Genomic DNA, 19,416 nt, shown 5'->3' on the forward strand with positions numbered 1-19,416 from the left:
AAAAGAAAAAGTCTGATGTATTTGAATGTTTAAAAAATATATATGTTAGGTACAGTCATCAGTGGAAGATAGTAAAGAAAAAAGAAAAAAAATTAATGTTCTCATGATTTGCCTGTATCCAGTTGCAGTATTTCAGGGAAAATATTTTTTGCACGTAGTTTGCAGCAAAGTATGAAAAATCCAATTTGGGTAGCATTATTAGCGAACATGAGAGATGAGAGTAAAGCAATTTGAACTTATTATACTGCGCTTAAATCGTGATCCCTTAATTGCTGTTTTTTGTAAATTTTTTCGGAAACACTTATAATTGCAGAGTATTCGGTGAAAGCGCTAAATACATCTTAAAACATAGAATTATAGCAACAGTAGAAAAAATGGAGTTCCGACCAAGCTTGTCACATATCTGGCCAAAAGAATAAATTCCTTAAAATGTGCGAGTCCGAATAGAAAAATAGAAAAAGTTGATATACTTTGAATATTTTAGATCAGATAAATTTGCCACAAGCATTTTTTAGGGAAATTCTGTTAAACCAGCAACTTTGATTCAAATCATATATTGTCTCAAAAAATCATTTTAATATATACAAATTATTAATTAAGAATTTAGTAACTTAACAAGAATAGAATTTCAACCTATAAGCTTCAAATCCTGGATTCCTGGCTCCGCCTCTGGGTCACTCGCAGATCATTTACCCTCACAAACCAAAAAGACAGTGGAGTCTTTCTCCAAAGTGTTCTGAAAAGGCAGGATTCAACCACTGAAGATGCCTACTTGACTTGCATTATTTGCAATGTACAATCTCTTTTACATCAGATAAAGATGGTTGAACCGCCAAACCGAAAATAGAAAGTGAACCTGAGAGCAATCAATTATGAACAATGATAACCTCTGCATTTCAGAAGCACTAGGCCTGCGATGTGTCAACAGTACAAAAGCCATTTCCAAGCATTACCAGTCTGTTTAACTCAAAATTGTTAAGGAGAAAATGAATAGGACATATTTACCAAGACAGGAAGAAAAAACACCCTGAGAAGACCAAATAGTTAAAAACATGCCATCAATTTACAGTCTGTTTTGCTGATGCCGCTTCAGCGAAATACAGATAGTGCATCCACCCCTGAGATCTGTTAACCAACAGAAGGCACATTCTACTCAACTTAGAGCAAGCCAGCTTTCTTCAGAGCATTCTCGAAATCCTCCTCACTTTTCCATGAGGCGATCTGCATAACGAACATGAAACAACCAACCTGAGTTTAATGTTTTGCCCATGGCCAAGGACATGGGAAATTATACCAAATTGAACCAAAACTGAAAAATAATTCAAGCAATTGTGCACCGATTCCCCAACCACGAAAAGCTCAACTATGTTGGCATTCTATTGTCGAGAAAAATTATCTCTGAAGTTTACCATGCTCTCATAAGCAAGGTATATATTTTCTCAAGTAGCACTTAAGATGCCATAAGAAAGTTGTTGTGACCAGTGTTTTAAAAGGCGTGGGCGTAAGGAGAGGCGTTTTACATATGCCTCAGCGAGGCGTAAGCCATTTAATTTTTAATATTTTATAAAATAATATAATTACAGTAAATATTTATAAGCATGTAAAATTGCATAAAAAATGAAGAAAACTATAAATATGTGAAATATATATATATATATATATATATATATATATATATAGATGTGCTTCATCACCACAAAAAACTAGTCAAAACAATCTATTATACGCTACTTAGAAGCTCAAGAAACATGAGTCGAAAAGAGTAAAGTTTTCGTCATGGAGGAACAAAAAGGATGACTAACCTGCAATTTGAACTTTGAACTTGCTGCTATGAAGGGGAATGGAGTTCTCTTTGTATTTGTAAAACAAAATTGAATATTCGTTACTTTTGGTAAATATTAGCAGACTAGCGGACAAGATAAAGAATTGGGAAAGACCATGATTTGGGGGTTCAATCAATAAAAAAGGTCTCGACTTTTAAATTTAATACATTTCAGCTCTTTTTTAAAATTTTTGAGTAATTACCAAGCTGAATTTTGAAAATTTGGGTATTATATGAAGACTTATTCAACAAATTTTGTTTTAATTTGAAAAAATCTCTGGGACTTACACCTCACTAAAAAAACGTGCCTCAAACGCCCGGGCGTACGCCCCGAATTGCTGGACGTACGCCTCTTGAGACTTTCGCCCCACACCATCGCCCCGGGGTGTTTTTGGTACGCCTCGCCCAAGGGCTCGCCTTTTAAAACACTGGTTGTGACACAATGGGTCATACAAGTCATGACAAGCCATGGTCATTGTAAAGACGTAAACCAGCTGTATTGAATTATCCTAAAATCCAAATTCAAGGAATCAAAACCTAAATTGCCAAATATTCAGGAAAGGCAAATTTGGAATGGCATCTCTGTAGTATAAAATAGTGATTGACCACTATTTTGACCAGAGTTTATAATCTACTGTCATGTTCTAAATAATATGCAGATCACAGCGATGTATATCATACAAAACAATTCTACTTAAACAAAAATTGGGAACCCCCAACCCCCACCTATAGAGCAACTCTTGAACACCTTATCAAATTAAGGGAAAGATACCCTTTTTTCCCTGGAAGATGTTTTCTTTTCCCTTTTCTTATTGAGAAATTGGCCAGTGTTTTTTTTTTTTTGAGGTGAATAGCATACACTACAAATGTTGCATTTGACCATAATGCTAAATGCTTTATTCATCTTGCCTTTACCTTGAATTGAATCTGCACACAGCCACACACATTTCACTTGGGAATGTATCATACTGGAAGAACACTTAGCTTTTACAATAGTGAATTTGCAACCCCCCACCCCTCCGCGGAAAAAAAAAAACAAAAGAAACCACCCCACATAAAGTGGGGAAATTCTAAGGGGTAAGTTTTTCAATCTCTTGAATTAACTGGGATAATATACTCTTAAACTATTTTCAGGCCACAAATTTGCCGACCCTGTTTATTAGTTAATCATGTTACTCCCTCCGTCCCAATTTATATAGCAGTGTTTGACTAGGCAGGAGTTTAAGAAAGAAAAGAAGATTTTTGAAACTTGTGGTGTAAAACAAACCATAGGAATTGTGGCTTTAAAACATCTCATTAAGGGTGAAAGGAAAAGTTTAAAGTTGAATTATTTTTAAATAAGGAAGTATAACATTCTTTTTGGGTCAGACTAAAAAGGAAAGTATGACACATAAATTGGAAGAGAGGGAGTACTATATTTCCAGCCTTAGTTCAGAAAACCATGAACATAACCGGAGCATGCTAAGCACCTTTACGCAGGTATGACCTAACCCTACAAAAATTGTAGGCAGGATCCTAAATGGTCACAAAGCAAAGCTCAAAATGCAGTAACACAAACAGTAGATACATGCCTCAGTCACTTGACTGTTGAAATGGTTCTCAATCTTTGACATCAGCATGTTGTCTCGGTCATCGCAGAGCAAGTTGAATATGGCACCTGCTCAACACAAAAGAGAAATCATATTAAGCATGTTGCATAAACTACGTAATATTTATACATGGCTCTTTTAAGTTTTCAATTGTATTCTATTACCAAAGGAATTAGCACAAATTTGTCTCTTATCTGTTCTCTCTTAATTTATTTTCCTACAGGCAACAAATATATATCCAGTCATCCCTTTAAATGAGCACGGTTTGCACATTGCATCATCCATTTGGTTCCTCATCTCCTAATGAAAAAAGAAAACTACTAGATGCTATCTTGTAGAGTGATCTCTGTATTTGGATAGGTTATTGACCCTCCCTTTCAGATCCTAAAGCTTAGTCCTTCACTTCAAGGAGACACCATAACCATTGGCTATTACAGAACTACGGAAGAGAACATTTATTTTGCAAATGTTGATCTATTGCAGTTCGCCACATTAAGAAGGTTTTTTTTTTCATGGGAAGCCGACAATCTTCAGAGAACCAATGCTGCTTCTATGTCACATGGCAAACGCCTTACTCTTGCACTAATTTATGCACTTGCAGTCCAGCATTTCTTTTGCTTGTCACTAAGCCTCACATCCCGTTGGTTATGGTCTTTTCACTGTGCTTGGAAGTGCATTACTGATGGTCTTATCTCTACGATCCTACTATAATGTTAAGCACTAGAATTTTAAATGGAAATTCGAGCACTTGAGAATTTTCATGCTAACAAGAGCATTCTAGAAATTTTCAGAATACATATTTTGAAGTGCCTTTTTTTTTGAGAAAGTTGAAGTGCTTCTTCCCTATGTATATCTGGGTTCTTAAGGGGATTTCATTGTGAACTCCTAAAAGGATTACAACCTTTCAATTAATGCTTAAGACTAAACTCCCCTTTTCAAGATCGTACGTCTCAGTACTTGCAGGCTAAAAGTGTGTATTGGTTATTATGAATTTGTCATTATTTTCAAGTAGATTTCCTTTATTTCTTCATCTTCGTTCATATCATATATATTTTTTAATGCTCTCGAGAAATGCACCACGGACACTATACATACTCTCTTTTCTATGACGGACACTGTACACACTCTCTTTTCTATGGCGGATACTGTACGTACTCTCTTTTGCTAGTACATACTCTCTTTTATAGTTTGCAATATTAAGTTTGCCTCCCTTATTTTCATTTTTGTAACAATTGTGATTCACTGGGTTGTTTTGTTGTTGTTGCTGTTTTAAACTATTTATCATTAATACAAACTAATTACAATGTGACCAACTTACCCTTTTTAATATTAAACTTGTTTGATTAATGTTATAAATATCTTTTTTTTTGATAAGGTAAGATGTATTAATCAAAAGGGAGAGAACTCCCGTATACACGAAGTATACCAAAGACGTAGAGAATTTACATCAGAACATGATTCTCTACAAAAAACGCCCAATCTTCTATACAAGTAGGGGCTAAATGAGTGCACCAAAAAGCGATCAAAGATAAAAGACTATTCTTAATATGTGAAAAAGGAGACTCAATCTCCTCAAAAGCTCTTCTATTTCTCTCCCCCCATACTACCCATATGAGAGCTAACGGGGCAAACTTCCACGCCTTCTGCTTTCTTCTTCTACGAAAACCGCCCCAGCTATGTAACATTTCCTTTACAGAGCTTGGCATCACCCATTGAACACCAAAAAGATTCAGGATTGCCCTCCACAAAGCAGAGGACACAGGGCAATGCAACATAAGGTGATCAACTTCTTCCCGTAAGCTTTTGCACATGTAGCACCAACTAACAAGTGTAATTCCCCTCTTTCGGAGATTTTCAGCAGTCAAGATCACTTCCCTTGCCGCTAGCCATGCAAAAAAACACACCTTCGTGGGCGCCCTAGGAATCCAGATCGAGGAGTATGGAAAAGTGGTCTCCTCTCTCACCAACATACTCTGGTAAAAGGACTTTACGGTGAACAAGCCATCGCCACGCAAGCCCCATCTCCAAGAGTCACAGGATGGCTGAAGACTGTCTTGCCCGTACAGCAGTGCCAACAAAACTTGGAGCTCCGCAATCTCCCAATCTTGCATGTTCCTCCTGAATGAGAGGTCTCATACTACCCCCTTCATGCTCCTTGCGAATCTGTTGGACCATCAGTTCTTTCTGGTTTGAAACTCTGAAGACGTGAGGGAAGGAAACCCTGAGAGTATCCTCTCCACACCACATATGATTCCAAAAGCTGATTCTCCTTCCATCTCCCACCCTGTAAATGATGTTGCCACTGAATGCTTCCCAATTCTTCATGATGCTCCTCCACATGCCACACCCGAAAGGTGTTGTGATCGCCTTGGTCCTCCAACCCCCTCCCGTTGAGTCGTACTTTTCTACTATGACCTCCCTCCATAGAGCATGCTCTTCTACCCCGAATCTCCACAACCACTTTCCCATTAAGGCTCTGTTAAAAACCCTAAGATCTTTCACTCCTAGTCCACCCCACTTCTTTGGGGACGTGACTGTCTGCCAATTCACTAGATGAAACTTTCTAGTTCCATCCGCCGCATCCCACAGAAAGTTCCTTTGAAGTCGCTCCAGTTTTTCTGTGATGCTTACCGGTGCTTGCAACAGTGATAAGTAATAGGTGGGCATACTCGATAAAGTGCTTTTGATAAGCACTTCCTTACCTCCTTTTGACAAATACCTTTTCTGCCACCCTGCTAATCTTTTTTCAACCCGTTCGATCATTGGATTCCAAATCGTAGTATCCTTATATGAAGCGCCCAAAGGGAGGCCTAGGTAAGTAGTGGAAAGGGAGCCCACCTTGCATCTGAGAACACCAGACAAGGCATCAATATTAGTAACCTCGCTTACCGGGAAAATCTCACACTTGCCGATGTTGATTTCGAGTCCCGATACTAACTGAAATCACTGCAGAACCTGCTTCAGGTAGGTCAACTGATTCATGTCGGCATCACAGAAAACCAGTGTGTCATCCGCAAAAAGCAAATGTGAGACTCTTCGGGCACTGAGCACCCCAATCGGAGCTGAGAATCCTTCTCAAGAAACCTCCGCCCGCCGCACGATCCATCATTTTGCTCAGAGCATCCATCACTAGAATGAATAACATTGGTGATAGGGGGTCACCTTGCCTGAGACCCCTGGAGCTGCCAAAGAAACCACACGGGCTACCATGAACCAGGACAGAGAATCTGACTGAGAAAATACAGAACTTTATCCATCCCCTCCATCTTTCCCCAAACCCCATCCGCATCATAATGAAGTCCATGAACTCCCAATTGACATGGTCGAAAGCCTTCTCAAGATCCAACTTGCATAGTAAGGCGGGTTCTCTATTTTTCCTTCTGGAGTCTACAAGTTCATTTGCCACCAAGGCAGCATCCAAAATCTGCCTACCTTGCACAAACGCATTCTGGGAGGACGAAACAGTCATGTCAAGTACCTTCTTAAATCTGTTGGAAAGCACTTTAGAAATAATTTTGTAAATGCTCCCCACGAGACTAATAGGCCTATAGTCTCTGATACAAGATGCGTCTTCTTTCTTAGGCACAATAGTAATAAAGGAAGCATTGATACTTCTTTCGAAAACACCATTCGCATGGAAGTATTCAATGGCTTCCATCAACTCCCCCATGATGGTGTCCCAGAAGAACTGAAAGAAAGCCAAGGAGAAACCATCAGGCCCGAGGGACTTATCACCAGCACAACTCGACACAGCCTCGTGCACCTCCTCCTCCTCGAAAGCCCTTTCTAGCCACTCGATGTCTCCCTCCCCTATATGGTTGAACTCTATTCCCCCCAAAGTCGGCCTCCAACTAACTTCCTCTTTATATAAGTTCTCATAAAACCCCGCTATCGCCCCTTTTACCTCCCCCTCTCCCTCAATCCTCACCCCATCCACAACTAAGGACTCTATGAAATTTCTCCTTCGATTTGCGACCGCCACCCTATGGAAAAACTTGGTATTCGAATCCCCCTCCTTTAACCAGAGCACCCTCGATTTTTGCCGCCAACTAGTCTCCTGAGCTATTGCTAACTCGACTATTTCCCTCTTAACCTCCCTCAATCTCTCTTTCTCAGATTCGTCTAACTCCCCCGCCCCTTCCTCTCTTTCTAAATCCGCCAATTCATGCATAAGCTCCCTCATTTTAACCTCTACCCTCCCAAAAACCTCCTTATTCCACCTAATAATATCTCCCTTGAGCAATTTGAGTTTCTTCGAGAGACGGTATGAAGGTGACCCTGATACCCCGTAGCTTGTCCACCATTCTTTCACCTTGTCACCGAATCCTGGCACTTTCAACCACATGTTTTCGAATCGGAAGGGAGCACGCACCCCCTCCCTCTGCATCCATCTAGCAAAATAGGCAAATGATCTGAAGTCAACCTGGGTAAAGGAATCTGCAGCACATTCGGCACCAGCTCATCCCATGAGGGAGATGTCAGGAATCTATCAAGTCTAGACCTTGAGTTGGAATCCTCCGCCCTGGCCCAAGTAAACCTTTCCCCTGACAGAGGAAGGTCAATGAGAAAGTGATCATTGATGAAGTCAGAAAACTCCTCCATGGCCCTCGAAATCACACTACACCCTAATCTCTCCTCCGGGAATCTAATAGTGTTAAAATCTCCCCCTAGAACCCATGGAATGTCCCATTCCCCCATAATATTGGCCAGTTCCTCCCAGAAAGACACCTTGGACCCTTCCCCTACCGGCCCATACACTCCCCCAAATCCCCACTCTGCCCCACTCACTCTATCTTTGACGAGAGCTGCCAAAGAGAAAACACCCTTCCTAATCTCCTTTACCTCCAAGCTTCTACCATCCCACATAAGTAGAATGCCCCCGGCACTTCCCGCTGCTGGGACCCAATCATATTTCACCCAACTACCTCCCCAGACACTTCTCACGATCGCATCTGACAAAACTTCCATTTTGATCTCCTGAAAACAAACTAGGTTGGCACCCCACTCCCTAACTCCCACTTTGATGATGGACCTTTTGTTTGGGTCATTCATCCCCCTCGCATTCCATGAAAGGATCTTAACTTCCATAAGCGACAATAGCCCCCATTTCCCCACCCCCCTAGCCGAGGTCCCTTTCTCTTTGTCACACACTCGCCCCCTTCTCTGATACACCACTACATCCCCTAAGTTATTTTGCTTAACACCTTTGCCCAACTCCCTCCCTGCACCATCGTAAAGAGATTGTTGCTCAATCTCCCTCAACAGTTCTAACACCCTATCTTCCTTCCCTTCAACAGAAACACCTAGAAACTTCCCAAAGTTTAATAGTTTATCCTCCATCCAGAAAGACATATCCCCTCCTCCGATCCTTGACGAACTTGGGCAGGCTTCTTCTATATGTGCTTTTTCCATGCTACTATCAGAGGAATACAAGACCATAGCATTGCTAGCACTAGGGGTTTTAACCTCCGAAAGGGTCTCACCATCTCTTTGAGGGTCAGCAACCTCTGAAATTAACACCCCGCTGCTATAGGAATGTCCAGAACCATCAATAGTGTAGCATGGTGGAAGAGAGCATGGAACCCTTGGCGTCATATTAACTGAAAGTACTAATCCGACACTAACATCAATTCGGGCATGCTCAACAATCACCCCAGAAGAAGAAGAAACTTTAAGTGTGGCCTCAGCCCAACTAAGCCCATGAGCAGGTGAGGGGTTGATGGAACCGGGTCCATCAGAGGCGGTGGGCCGTGGATTGACAGCACCATCGTTAGCCGATTCTGCCCCTGCAACATCGGCCATCGTAGAGGGGCACAGGTCACTAGAGCTCGGTGAAGAAGTGCCACTGTGTGAAGCACCATGGCCAGAGGAAGTAGGAACGACTGTTTCCATATGCTTAGGGGCCTTGTCATGCGCAACTTGAAATAAACTGGGCCCCTTAGGATCAATTCTAATGGAATTGGGGAAAGTAGTTGGGCCCATGTGAGGAGGCCCAAGCTTATACTTGCTGAAAACTTTCCCGGCCCTATGATAAGTAGAAGAGGATCGTCCCATTCTGCTTTTCCAGCCCGCCTCACTGACCCATTCACGTCTTCTCCTCCTGTTATAATTTTGTCTTCCTCCCCCAATTTCAAACCTCTCGTCTCTTTTCGACCTAACGTCTGCTTCCGGCTTAATCCAGTGATCCGGTGAGCCCTCCTCTCCCCTTAGAGACTGTTTTCCCCTCCCCTCCCTTCTATTTGACCTTCCCTTTTCTTCCGTCGCTATCACCGGCATAAAGATAGGGCTAAATTCAGGGCTCAACCAAACCCTATAACTCAGGTAGCCATCTTCCACCACAATGGAGACAGGGATTCTGCCCCCTTTCCTCACAACAATCCTCACTCGCGAGAGATCGTGTAAACTGCAAGTGACATCAATAAAACCCCTACAGATTTCCCCCATCTTCTTGAATACGTCAAGACACCAAAGATGCACCGGTAGACCCACCATGTTGACCACCAATGTTTCGCCAGTGAAGCGAGGGTCAAGACACCCATCATGCTCCACCCATCTGTCTAGATTTAAAAAGTTCCCATCGAACCACCTGTTTCCTCTGACAAGAATTTCTGGAGCTTGAGACTTGTCAACAAAACGAAAGAGATATTGAGTGTCCACCAATTGCGATATTTTCAGCCCGTCCTTGACGTTCCATGCCTTTGCTGCCCAGTTCCTAACAGCCTCCGGAGAACCAACCCATTTGGAGAAAGACCCAATGAGAGTAGATTCCAAGAAACCCTTGCGCCTGAGAGTGTGCTCCTCGGACAGCGAGAAGTGCGGCTCCTGTCCTACGTCGAGCTTTCGATGGCATCTTCCCCCAAGTTCTAGGGCTGGCCAAGAGACAACTTTGATAAAAGACATGTTTTCCAGTTTTTTGGATTCTAAAGAGAAAAAGGAGCTTCTCTCTGTACAATCCATCATATTCTAAATGCGGCTGTCCCGGAAAAACTGGCCGGAAAAAACCTCAATAGTTGGAATAACAGTATTCACAGTGGGTGAAAACAGTATATAGGAAGGGAGTAAGGTTTTCTCGTACTGAACAAAGGAAACAAACGTCAGAATCTGGGGTTTAAAGGCTGGAAAAAGAAAAAGTCGTCGGAATTTGGTGAAACTTGTACGGGATGGCTCGGAAATGCCTCGAGAGGAGGCTGTCTGAAGAAAGTTTTTTTGAAAAGTCGCCGGAAAAGGCCACACGCGCCGGCGCGTGGCAGAAACTCGCCGGAAAGTCAGGCGAATTGGCGGCGCGTGAGAGCTCGGTTGCCGGGGGAATTTACTGGGGTTTGATCGCGGGGAGCTTGGCTCTTGATGGGTGTGGTGGAATTTTAGGAATAAGAAGAGATGGAAGAGGCTCGGCCATAGAAAGCACTGTTCAGGCATGTATTATCATACCTGGGGTTCAGGCACTGTTCAGGTACAAAGCACTGTTCATCTTAACAGAATTTTATGAGCCACTCTTGGGCTCTTTCTAACAAGGAAATGAATCTGATGATCAATCTTTCCCTATGTTCATTTCATTTCAGGTTAAGAAGGGAATCAAGACGCTAATACTTTCAATCCTTGAGCTGCAAATAGGTGAATCTTATAAATATCTTTTCTTTAATTTCTCATAGAATTAGAAAAACATACTCCTAATACCCTAGGCTAGTTCTTCAGTGTTCTGAACTACTACCATCATGGCCACCGGCATATGAAGGAGTCTTCATACTTCAATATTATGCAGAACATGAACATGCCCCGCAAAACTCACCCATTTCAGAAATTATGGATAGGCATATTCATTACATTATTACCAATGAGAGTTCCAATCAAGATTTAGCAAAAGAAAATAACCAAACTTTATCGAGACATAAAGAAGATAGAAAACCATATTTTCCAAAGTTAAAAAGGATGGGAACCAAGAGCGGAAGAATCACTCTACATAATGTTTCCTTGCAAGAGGATTACAACGTCCCCAAATCCCAAGACCAAAGACTCTTCTACTACATTATTATAAAAGAAAACAACCCAAATATTAACGGCTGGAGAAGCCAAGTATAGATTGCATTTTTTTTTATTTCGAAAGAACTTGTCAATTAAGATATTTTGATGGAATTAATTAATTGGAAGAGTTTAATATTAAGAAAAGGCGATCTATCAATTCGTATTGTATTTAAATTTAATGACAAATAGATTTAAAGAATTGTTACAAGAAAATCAAAATAAGGGAGGTAACGGTAATATCATAAACCACAAGGGAAGTTAGTGCGGCGAAGTGAAACCTGGAGGGAGGTCTCTAAAATAACTCTATATAAATAATATGTAAGTGATACAGAACGATAAATACGCCGAGAGAGACAAACAGAGCACGGAAGATGCATAAAAAAGTGGAAACATATTACCTTTGCGGCCAAAACGCCCTGCTCTACCAATCCGATGCAAGTATACCTCATGATCTGGCTCTGATGGACTCTCATGTCTCACAGGGAGATCATAATTAACCACCAAATTAACCTGTATATATTTTGTAGTAGCTTTTAGGAATTCTAAATGTTAGCCACCAAAACAGAAATCAAGAAAGCATTTACAGAAATAAAACATCATTGCTATGAAAGAAGTTACACGTACAAAAGAACCTTAATTTTATATCATATATGGCTGACAACTGGGAAGATTAAAATCTAAAGTTACCTGCGATTGATCAAATCCACGAGCAAGAAGATCAGTTGATATAAGAACTTGTGTCAATCCTTCTTTGAACTCCTTGATTATTTTGTCTCTATCTTCTTGCTTAAGAGCCCCTTGAATTGTTGTCACTTCATAGCCATAGTCCACCAATGATGTATGCAGCATACTCGCACTGTTTCTTGTACGAACAAATATAATTGTCTGCCCCACCTTCTGTCCTAGTTCAAGTATTTTGTCTTTAATCACCATGACTTTTGAAAGTTCATCCGGACACTGCACTTTATACTGCTTCACTGAATCCAGCGAAAGTTCTTCTTTCTTCACAAACATCTGGTTATAATCTTTCACGAAAAGATCTCTAACAATTTTTGTCACAAATGCTTTGACACTTTCCCCAAACGTTGCAGAAAACAGAAGCACCTAAAAATTAAAATGATGAAAAAGAAAAGTCAAATATTAAAAAAAATTGATAAGGTAAATTTAATATCAAATTTTTTATAAACAAAAACTTAGCGCAGAAGCCGCCGTCCTTCTCATCCCATCGCTTTCTTACCTAAGATAAACCCAGGTATTAACCAGCTCCATGAATTGCACTTTAATTTAAGCCTCAGACTATACTCAGTTACTCACTAAATGAGGAAGGTGAAGTTAGACATTGCTTGAAGTAGTATTCTAGTTCCAATCCTAGCCCATGGCATAAATAAGAAGGAAACATGCGGCAGTGCTATTCCTTTTTACCAGTGAGATAAAGACAAAGGGATTTTGCTTCTCTTTTTTGTTTTGCAGCTGCAAGTGCAGTGTATATTATCAGTTGTACTTCAAAGCAAACTAATAATTACTAATTGGTCAGTTTTGGAACGCGGAACCTGGCAACCTCCATGAAGGGCATACATAACATCAGCCTGTATGCAGCTTATTATCTCCGCTGAGAGAGTGGCTGACTCGTATCAAATTCATTACAATATTCGCCCCTCATTTCTGAACTACTTTTTCTTGGTGGTGACAACTCTAATTCAACTATTGATATTAAACTAACAGCAGTTCCAAGTGTATAGTTCCAATAATAATTTGAAATTTATCAGAAAGGACATAAAAGAGCACATCTCCCCCCCCCCCCCCAAACCACCACCACCACCACCAAAAGACCCAGAGACTATCCTCTCTCTCTTATCTGCAATGCTAACTGAACTATCTCTTCCTTCCCACCAATGGCATACACATGTACACACACACAAAACCAGTCTTCAACTACATATGCAAAGCATACAAGTAAAACACATAATAGAAATGCTAAGATTCGAGTTTCACACTTCCAAGGTTCTGGGACTGACAGTGTTACTACATGCCCAATAAGGAAAACAATCTTTGACAGTGATACCTGTACCAAGATTTTGTTCCAATAAAATAATGAAATAAAAAGTTACATCTATAAAATACTAAAAATTTATCCACAAAAGAATGAGAAAAACTGTGATTTGTGAAATGCAAAACTTACCCAGATAATAGGTAATTAAGCCCCCACCCCCAAAAGAAAAAAACAAAAAGAATCCATCATTAACACTCCTTGGGTGCTATACTTTACCCTTCTTAAAGTATGCAGCAAATCCCTATCCCCCTTTCAGTCTCTTGTCCTCTTCTATTTTCCCTCATCCTCCTTCTTCTTCTTCTCTTCTATTATCCATGCAACAACTTGGTTTAAGGGTCTATACTTTACTCCTCAATTGCTCTAAAGTCGTTCCCCTTTTGCATGCTCCATATGCCCTATTTCCGGAGGATGTAATGAAAAATACACACTAGTGAAAACTTTACCAACAACTCGACACAAATAATGCTTGCTTTCTATTACTTGTGAGCAACAAATATTGACTGGCTGATTATATCTTTCATGTAGTTATTGAATTCATCGAGAGTATTTTAAGTACTTGAATTTGCCATGTGAAAATAATGTCAATTTGATAAGGGTGTGACTTAGCCGTCCATGAAGCTAGAACGGATCATGGGAGACATGGGTTTAAACCCTAGTAGCCCAAAAAACAAGGTGGTTTCTTCCCATCTATCTATTGGTAGAAAGATTTACATGGTACCTATGTTGGTAGGAGGGAGCAGTACCTAGTGAATTAGTAGAGGTGCGTATAAGTTGTCCGAACACCACCGCGATTTAAAAGAAAATAAGTGTCAATTTGATTTGTAATTCAGACATGCTACATTCGTGTATGCTATGCAAAAGTATCTCTTTTCCTTGGAGGTACGTGTGGTCGATAAGATAATTTTTAACCTATGTATCCCTGGTATAGATAAGCCATAGACCTTACCCTACAGTTCAGTCCAGTAACTAATATTTCACTTCTACCACCACAGCACATCATTTAACCTTGCTCTCCAATTTGACACTGTAACTAAGTTCTCACTTCTAGCATAGCACAGCATTTGTTTATTGGGGAGAGCAGGTATTAAGTATTAAGTCTTCTAGTTGAGTGTAATCTTCAAAATGTGTCATCCGTGTTTATGTGGCACAAAAACCTCTATATAGCAATAATTAGGGGTGTCAATGGACATTTTTAAACCGACTAAACCAACCGAACCGTACCGTACCGAACCGATTATCAGGTTTCTTTCAATAAAATTGTAGGTTTTTATATAAATCTACAACCTTACCGATAATTAGGGTAGGTTTTAATTTTATGAAAATAAACCGAAAAAATACCGAACCGTACCGAATAAATTTACATGTGGAAAATATATTTATATATTAAGTTTAAAAATAATAAAGTATTAAATTTTTCCTTGGGCCTTGGAATTATTTTTTTTTTGATAAGGTAAATTGTATTAATCAAAAGGGAGAAAACTGCCGTGTACAAAAAGTATACCAAAAAGTAGAGAATTTACATCATAACATGATTCTCTACAAATGACGTCCAATCTTCTATACAAGTATGGGCTATATGAGTGCACCAAAAAGCGATCAAAGATAAGAGACTATTCTTAAGATAGGCCTTGGAATTATTAAAACGGTTACAAGCCAACAAGTAATTAAACTCAAAATCCTAATTCCCAAACCTATTATGCTCCTCCTATTGAAATTAACTTATTTCCAGCATATTCAATAGCAAGACACAAGTTATTCTAGCGATTATGAGTAGCAAACTACAATGTATTAAATATGTTTCCTTTCGTATGATTTAGATTTATCTTTTTAAATATTTAATCTTCTATACACTTTATTCTTGATTCACGGCTTGGTTAATATCTTTCCACACGTGTGATTTATATTTTCTTTGTCTTTGCTTAGTTTCTTTTACACTGCTATAGAATGGTGGATAGATGTATATTCTGACCATCTTTTATGTTTTCTTAATTCATCAACAGTAAAAATGTCTAGAGAGTTTTGCGAAGTCCTATAAAAGTACTTATGTTATTGTATTCTACTTCGACTAGTAGCTTTTACATGACATTAAAAAAATAATCGAAAATTAACCGAACCGTACCAATATCAAAGAGAAACCGATATGATTGGGATGGTTTCGGAAAGTTAAATTTTGATTATACATAATGGAATAACCGAAAAAATGGTATGGTACAAATTTTATAAAATGACCGGCCGAACCGAACCATTGACACCCCTAGGAATAATATTTGGTAAAATTATAGAATCAGCAAGTTTAGTAGTAGTAACAAAAAAAATTAAACACTTCTTTTGTAATAGGTAATTATGCAATGTGCTACTCTAAGGCTCAACCATTTGAGCGAATCAACCCTGCATGTGACCTCTGAAGTTTTTCAGACTCTTATTACAAACTGAACTACAATTCATAGCAGCAGCAATAAACATCATAGGTCTGATGTTCGAGCTCAGGGAAAGGAGCCTACTTTAGTAGGGAGCGCTTTAACCCCCCCCCCCCTAAAGCGGGACTTTCCTGTGCAAATTCGGATAAGTCGGGCCCCAAAGCGGGTACCAGGCAGGCGGACACCAGGTGGGAAACCAAAAAAAGTAGCAGCAATATACCCCAAAAAGAATTCATCACCACTTTAACTGGAATTTTGAAAAGCACAAGGGCCAAACTTTAACCAACCTGGCAGTCGGCGCTGGCTTTGACAATTGCCTTCATTATTCTTATGGAATCGTCCTGAAAACCACTCTGTGCACAAAGAAGAACATCAATAAGCAATCAAATACTGAGAGCAGGAATTTCAGACAGTGCCTTAATTTTACTGGACTGCCTTCATCTTCTGCAGACAATACTTTTCCTTTTCCAATAAGAAGTCAATGCCAAATTCAAATTAAGTATTGGACTAGTAAACAACTCGTCTACCAACTATGTAGTAATTTACATAAACTCTGAGATGGCTGAATTATGAATTGCCTCCTAATCATTTTACAGTTTCCATTAATAATAGGTCCGTTAATCAGTGAGAATCCTGCATTGTTGGGCAAAAACAAAGAAGTCCGTGACATGGAGCCTTGCCTTTTATAGCACACTTGACAGATCATGAAAGATAACCTCATCTTTACAGGAAAAATCCAGCTGGCATATGAAACAAATAATTTTATCCAGGAAGTGAATTTTACATACTACATTCGAGATTACTTCTAGCATGTCAATTCCTTCTTCCCCCTAATAAAGAGGTAACGCATACACTCACCCAGCACAAAAGTTTTAATTTCTAAAGATTTGTCTGCAAGGCTACAATACCCCCCCCCCCCCGGCAACAAGTGCTGGTAACCTCGAAGAAATCTAGAGGATCAATTGCACTCATAAGAAGAATGTGCTTTTACACGTATCCCCAGGAAAAAATGGAAGTCATTGATAAAATGTCAGAGCACAAACTGTTAACATTTAGAGCAAATTCCCCCCAAAAATGAAGATTGAAAATTTAATATTCAAATATTTAGCTCATTAAGCTCAACATTACCATCCATATAAGAAACCAAAAGCTATATCCTAAATGTTTACACCAACAAATACACACAAAAAAAAGAAAAAGAGAACTGATTTTAAAAGAAAATAGAAATACATGTATAATCATTAGCAACAACAAAAAAGGGAAAAAATCAAAGGAACTATCGTAAGTGCTGATAGTGAATCAATTACCTCTGCCAACATGTGGTCCGCTTCATCAAATACAAGAATCTTCATGCAACTCATGCCCAGTTTCCTTGCCGTCACCCACTTATTTACAGTTCCAGGTGTGCCAATTACTACTTGTGCTGAAACAGGTGGCCGCTTTGAAATTGGTATGTAGTTGGCTGCATCTGCTGGGATAGCTAATTCTGATGTTATACCAGTGAACTTCCCCATCTTCAACAACACTTCCATATTCTGCAGCATTTTTCACCATTTTATACCAACCCTTCTCCAGTTTCGTTTTTGATTGATGAAGAATCTTCTTAAGTTTTTCTTTGAAATGTAACAACGTTAAAAAAGATCCTTCCTACGGTTATCTCCCCATTTGATTCAAGTTCCCCATAAAAAATAGTTTAAACCACCACTCCAGATGGCAAACAACCAGATAAAATATGAAGATTTCGCGTCATCAATGAAACTATCTTAAAAACTATATACAAGAACACATAAAACATAATCTAACAGGCATCATGATAAAAGTTTCTAAAATGTAGATGCGTAGAAGCACTTTTCTTTCAAAAAAGGAAACAGATATGTAGTAAAGCAGGTATATATAAACCAAACCACATGAAAAATCCTGACACACATAAGGTTGCACAAAACTTTTTATTCAGCTAATGAATTGATTCATTAGAAAAAAAAGTAATTGATCCTGCTACGAATTAATTCTCCAATGCTAACATTAATATTTCACCCAAAGATTTACCTAGGTCAATGAAACTGGTTGAAAATCTAATGAAACTGAAAACAAAAAAAGGAAACTTTATTTCTTCTCTACCTGCCTAATCCTTAGTCAGCAAGGAGTTTAAGTTTCATGCACAAACGCTGTAAAAAATATTTACACAAATAGCTCACTTAAAAGTTAATTGCATGTACTCTATTTAAAGATATTGATTGATTATCTATAACAAATGTTAAGTAACCTAACAGGTAACAGATTATATTAGTGTAAAAAGTTTATTACGGTGTCATGCATATAACTTAAATCCAAAAGAAAATAAAAGAATAGCATTTATGTAATACTAGCATTTATGTAAAACCTGAATAGCCAATTCTCTGGTTGGACAAATACAGAGAGCTTGAGGGGCACGAATCTTCGGATCAACCCGACTCAACATTCCAAGCACAAAGCAAGTAGTTTTACCAGAGCCATTATGAGCTTGAGCAATAAGATTCTTGTAGGGCGGCGTAAGAATCATGGGTAAACTAATCTCTTGAATTTTGCTAGGTCGCTCAAACTTCATCTCTACATATAATCCTTTCAATAACTCAGGAGACAAGTTTAAATCCTCAAATCTCTTCGCTGATTTGTACAACGTGTCGCCAGATGTAACCTATATTTCATTAATTAAACCCTAATTTATTTATTACTAGTAAAACAAATCAACTTATGAAGCTACTACTGAGTGAGGAAAAGCGTACGGCTTCTATTCTGGAATCTTCTGGATCATCAAGAGTGGAGTTGTTGACTCTTTTGGACTCGTCAATTTGTAGAGATCCGATTTCAGGCTCGGCGCTAGCTTTTTCAGACTGCTCGGCTTGATCTATCTCGTCAGCTTCGTCTGCCCAGCTTCTGGTTTCTCGTGGGTTTGCCGTCGTAGAAGCGGCGGTGCTGCTAGAAGTACTAGAACTGTCAGCCACGAAAGCGGCAGTGCTACTGGCGGTACTAGAACTGTTAGCCATTGGTAGGAGAGGGAGAGGGAAAGTTTATTTACAATTTCTGTTAGAAATATTATGGTTGATGAAAGAAGGTGAATTGGGAATTAGGCTTGGCCGTCGAAGTCTCTGGTTTTATACTTTTGGGGTTCCCACTATATTTTATGTCATTTGTGTTATAAATGAACCGAAATTTTTCAAACAATATATTATTCAAATTTCAAATATTTGTACATAATGAATTAAAAAAAATTTTATTTATAAAAAAAATAAGTTGTTGTATAAGTTGCTTCTGCAAGCTGGTGTATAAGCTGCTACTGTATCAGATATAAATAATTTTCTATCGGGGGTAATATTTATCCATAATGAGGTACCGAAAGTATAAGCTCATTATACCAGATATACATTATTTTTTACTCGGAATAATATTTATCCGTATAATCTTCTACCGGGGTAATGTTTATCCATAACGGAATACCTAAAGGATAAATTTATTATACCAGATATGGATAATCTTCTACCG

At 39.2% G+C, this 19,416-nt stretch overlaps 1 protein-coding gene across 3 annotated transcripts; it reads right to left on the reverse strand.

Annotated features, from left to right (window-relative positions):
* Positions 1-870: 870 nt before the first annotated feature.
* On the reverse strand, positions 871-19,013 carry LOC104114504 (DEAD-box ATP-dependent RNA helicase 38-like). 3 transcript variants are annotated; one of them, XR_011413619.1, is made up of 9 exons: positions 18,660-19,012; positions 18,278-18,571; positions 17,205-17,432; positions 16,185-16,250; positions 12,118-12,534; positions 11,829-11,940; positions 3,394-3,479; positions 1,006-1,221; positions 871-911 (listed from the first exon to the last, which is right to left on the reverse strand). XR_011413619.1 is itself a non-coding variant. In XM_070194921.1 (8 exons), exons 1-8 carry the CDS (start codon positions 18,918-18,920, stop codon positions 1,159-1,161), a joined length of 1,527 nt encoding a protein of 508 aa, XP_070051022.1. In that variant the 5' UTR covers positions 18,921-19,012; the 3' UTR covers positions 871-1,158. The 3 variants fall into 3 exon arrangements, 1 of the variants encoding a protein (XP_070051022.1); XM_070194921.1 differs by having other exon boundaries at positions 871-1,221; XR_011413620.1 differs by lacking the exon at positions 871-911 and having other exon boundaries at positions 1,126-1,221; positions 3,292-3,479; positions 18,660-19,013.
* Between the last annotated feature and the right edge of the window lie 403 nt (positions 19,014-19,416).

Source organism: Nicotiana tomentosiformis, chromosome 2 (genome assembly GCF_000390325.3).
Source record: "Nicotiana tomentosiformis chromosome 2, ASM39032v3, whole genome shotgun sequence".
NCBI lineage: Eukaryota > Viridiplantae > Streptophyta > Magnoliopsida > Solanales > Solanaceae > Nicotiana > Nicotiana tomentosiformis.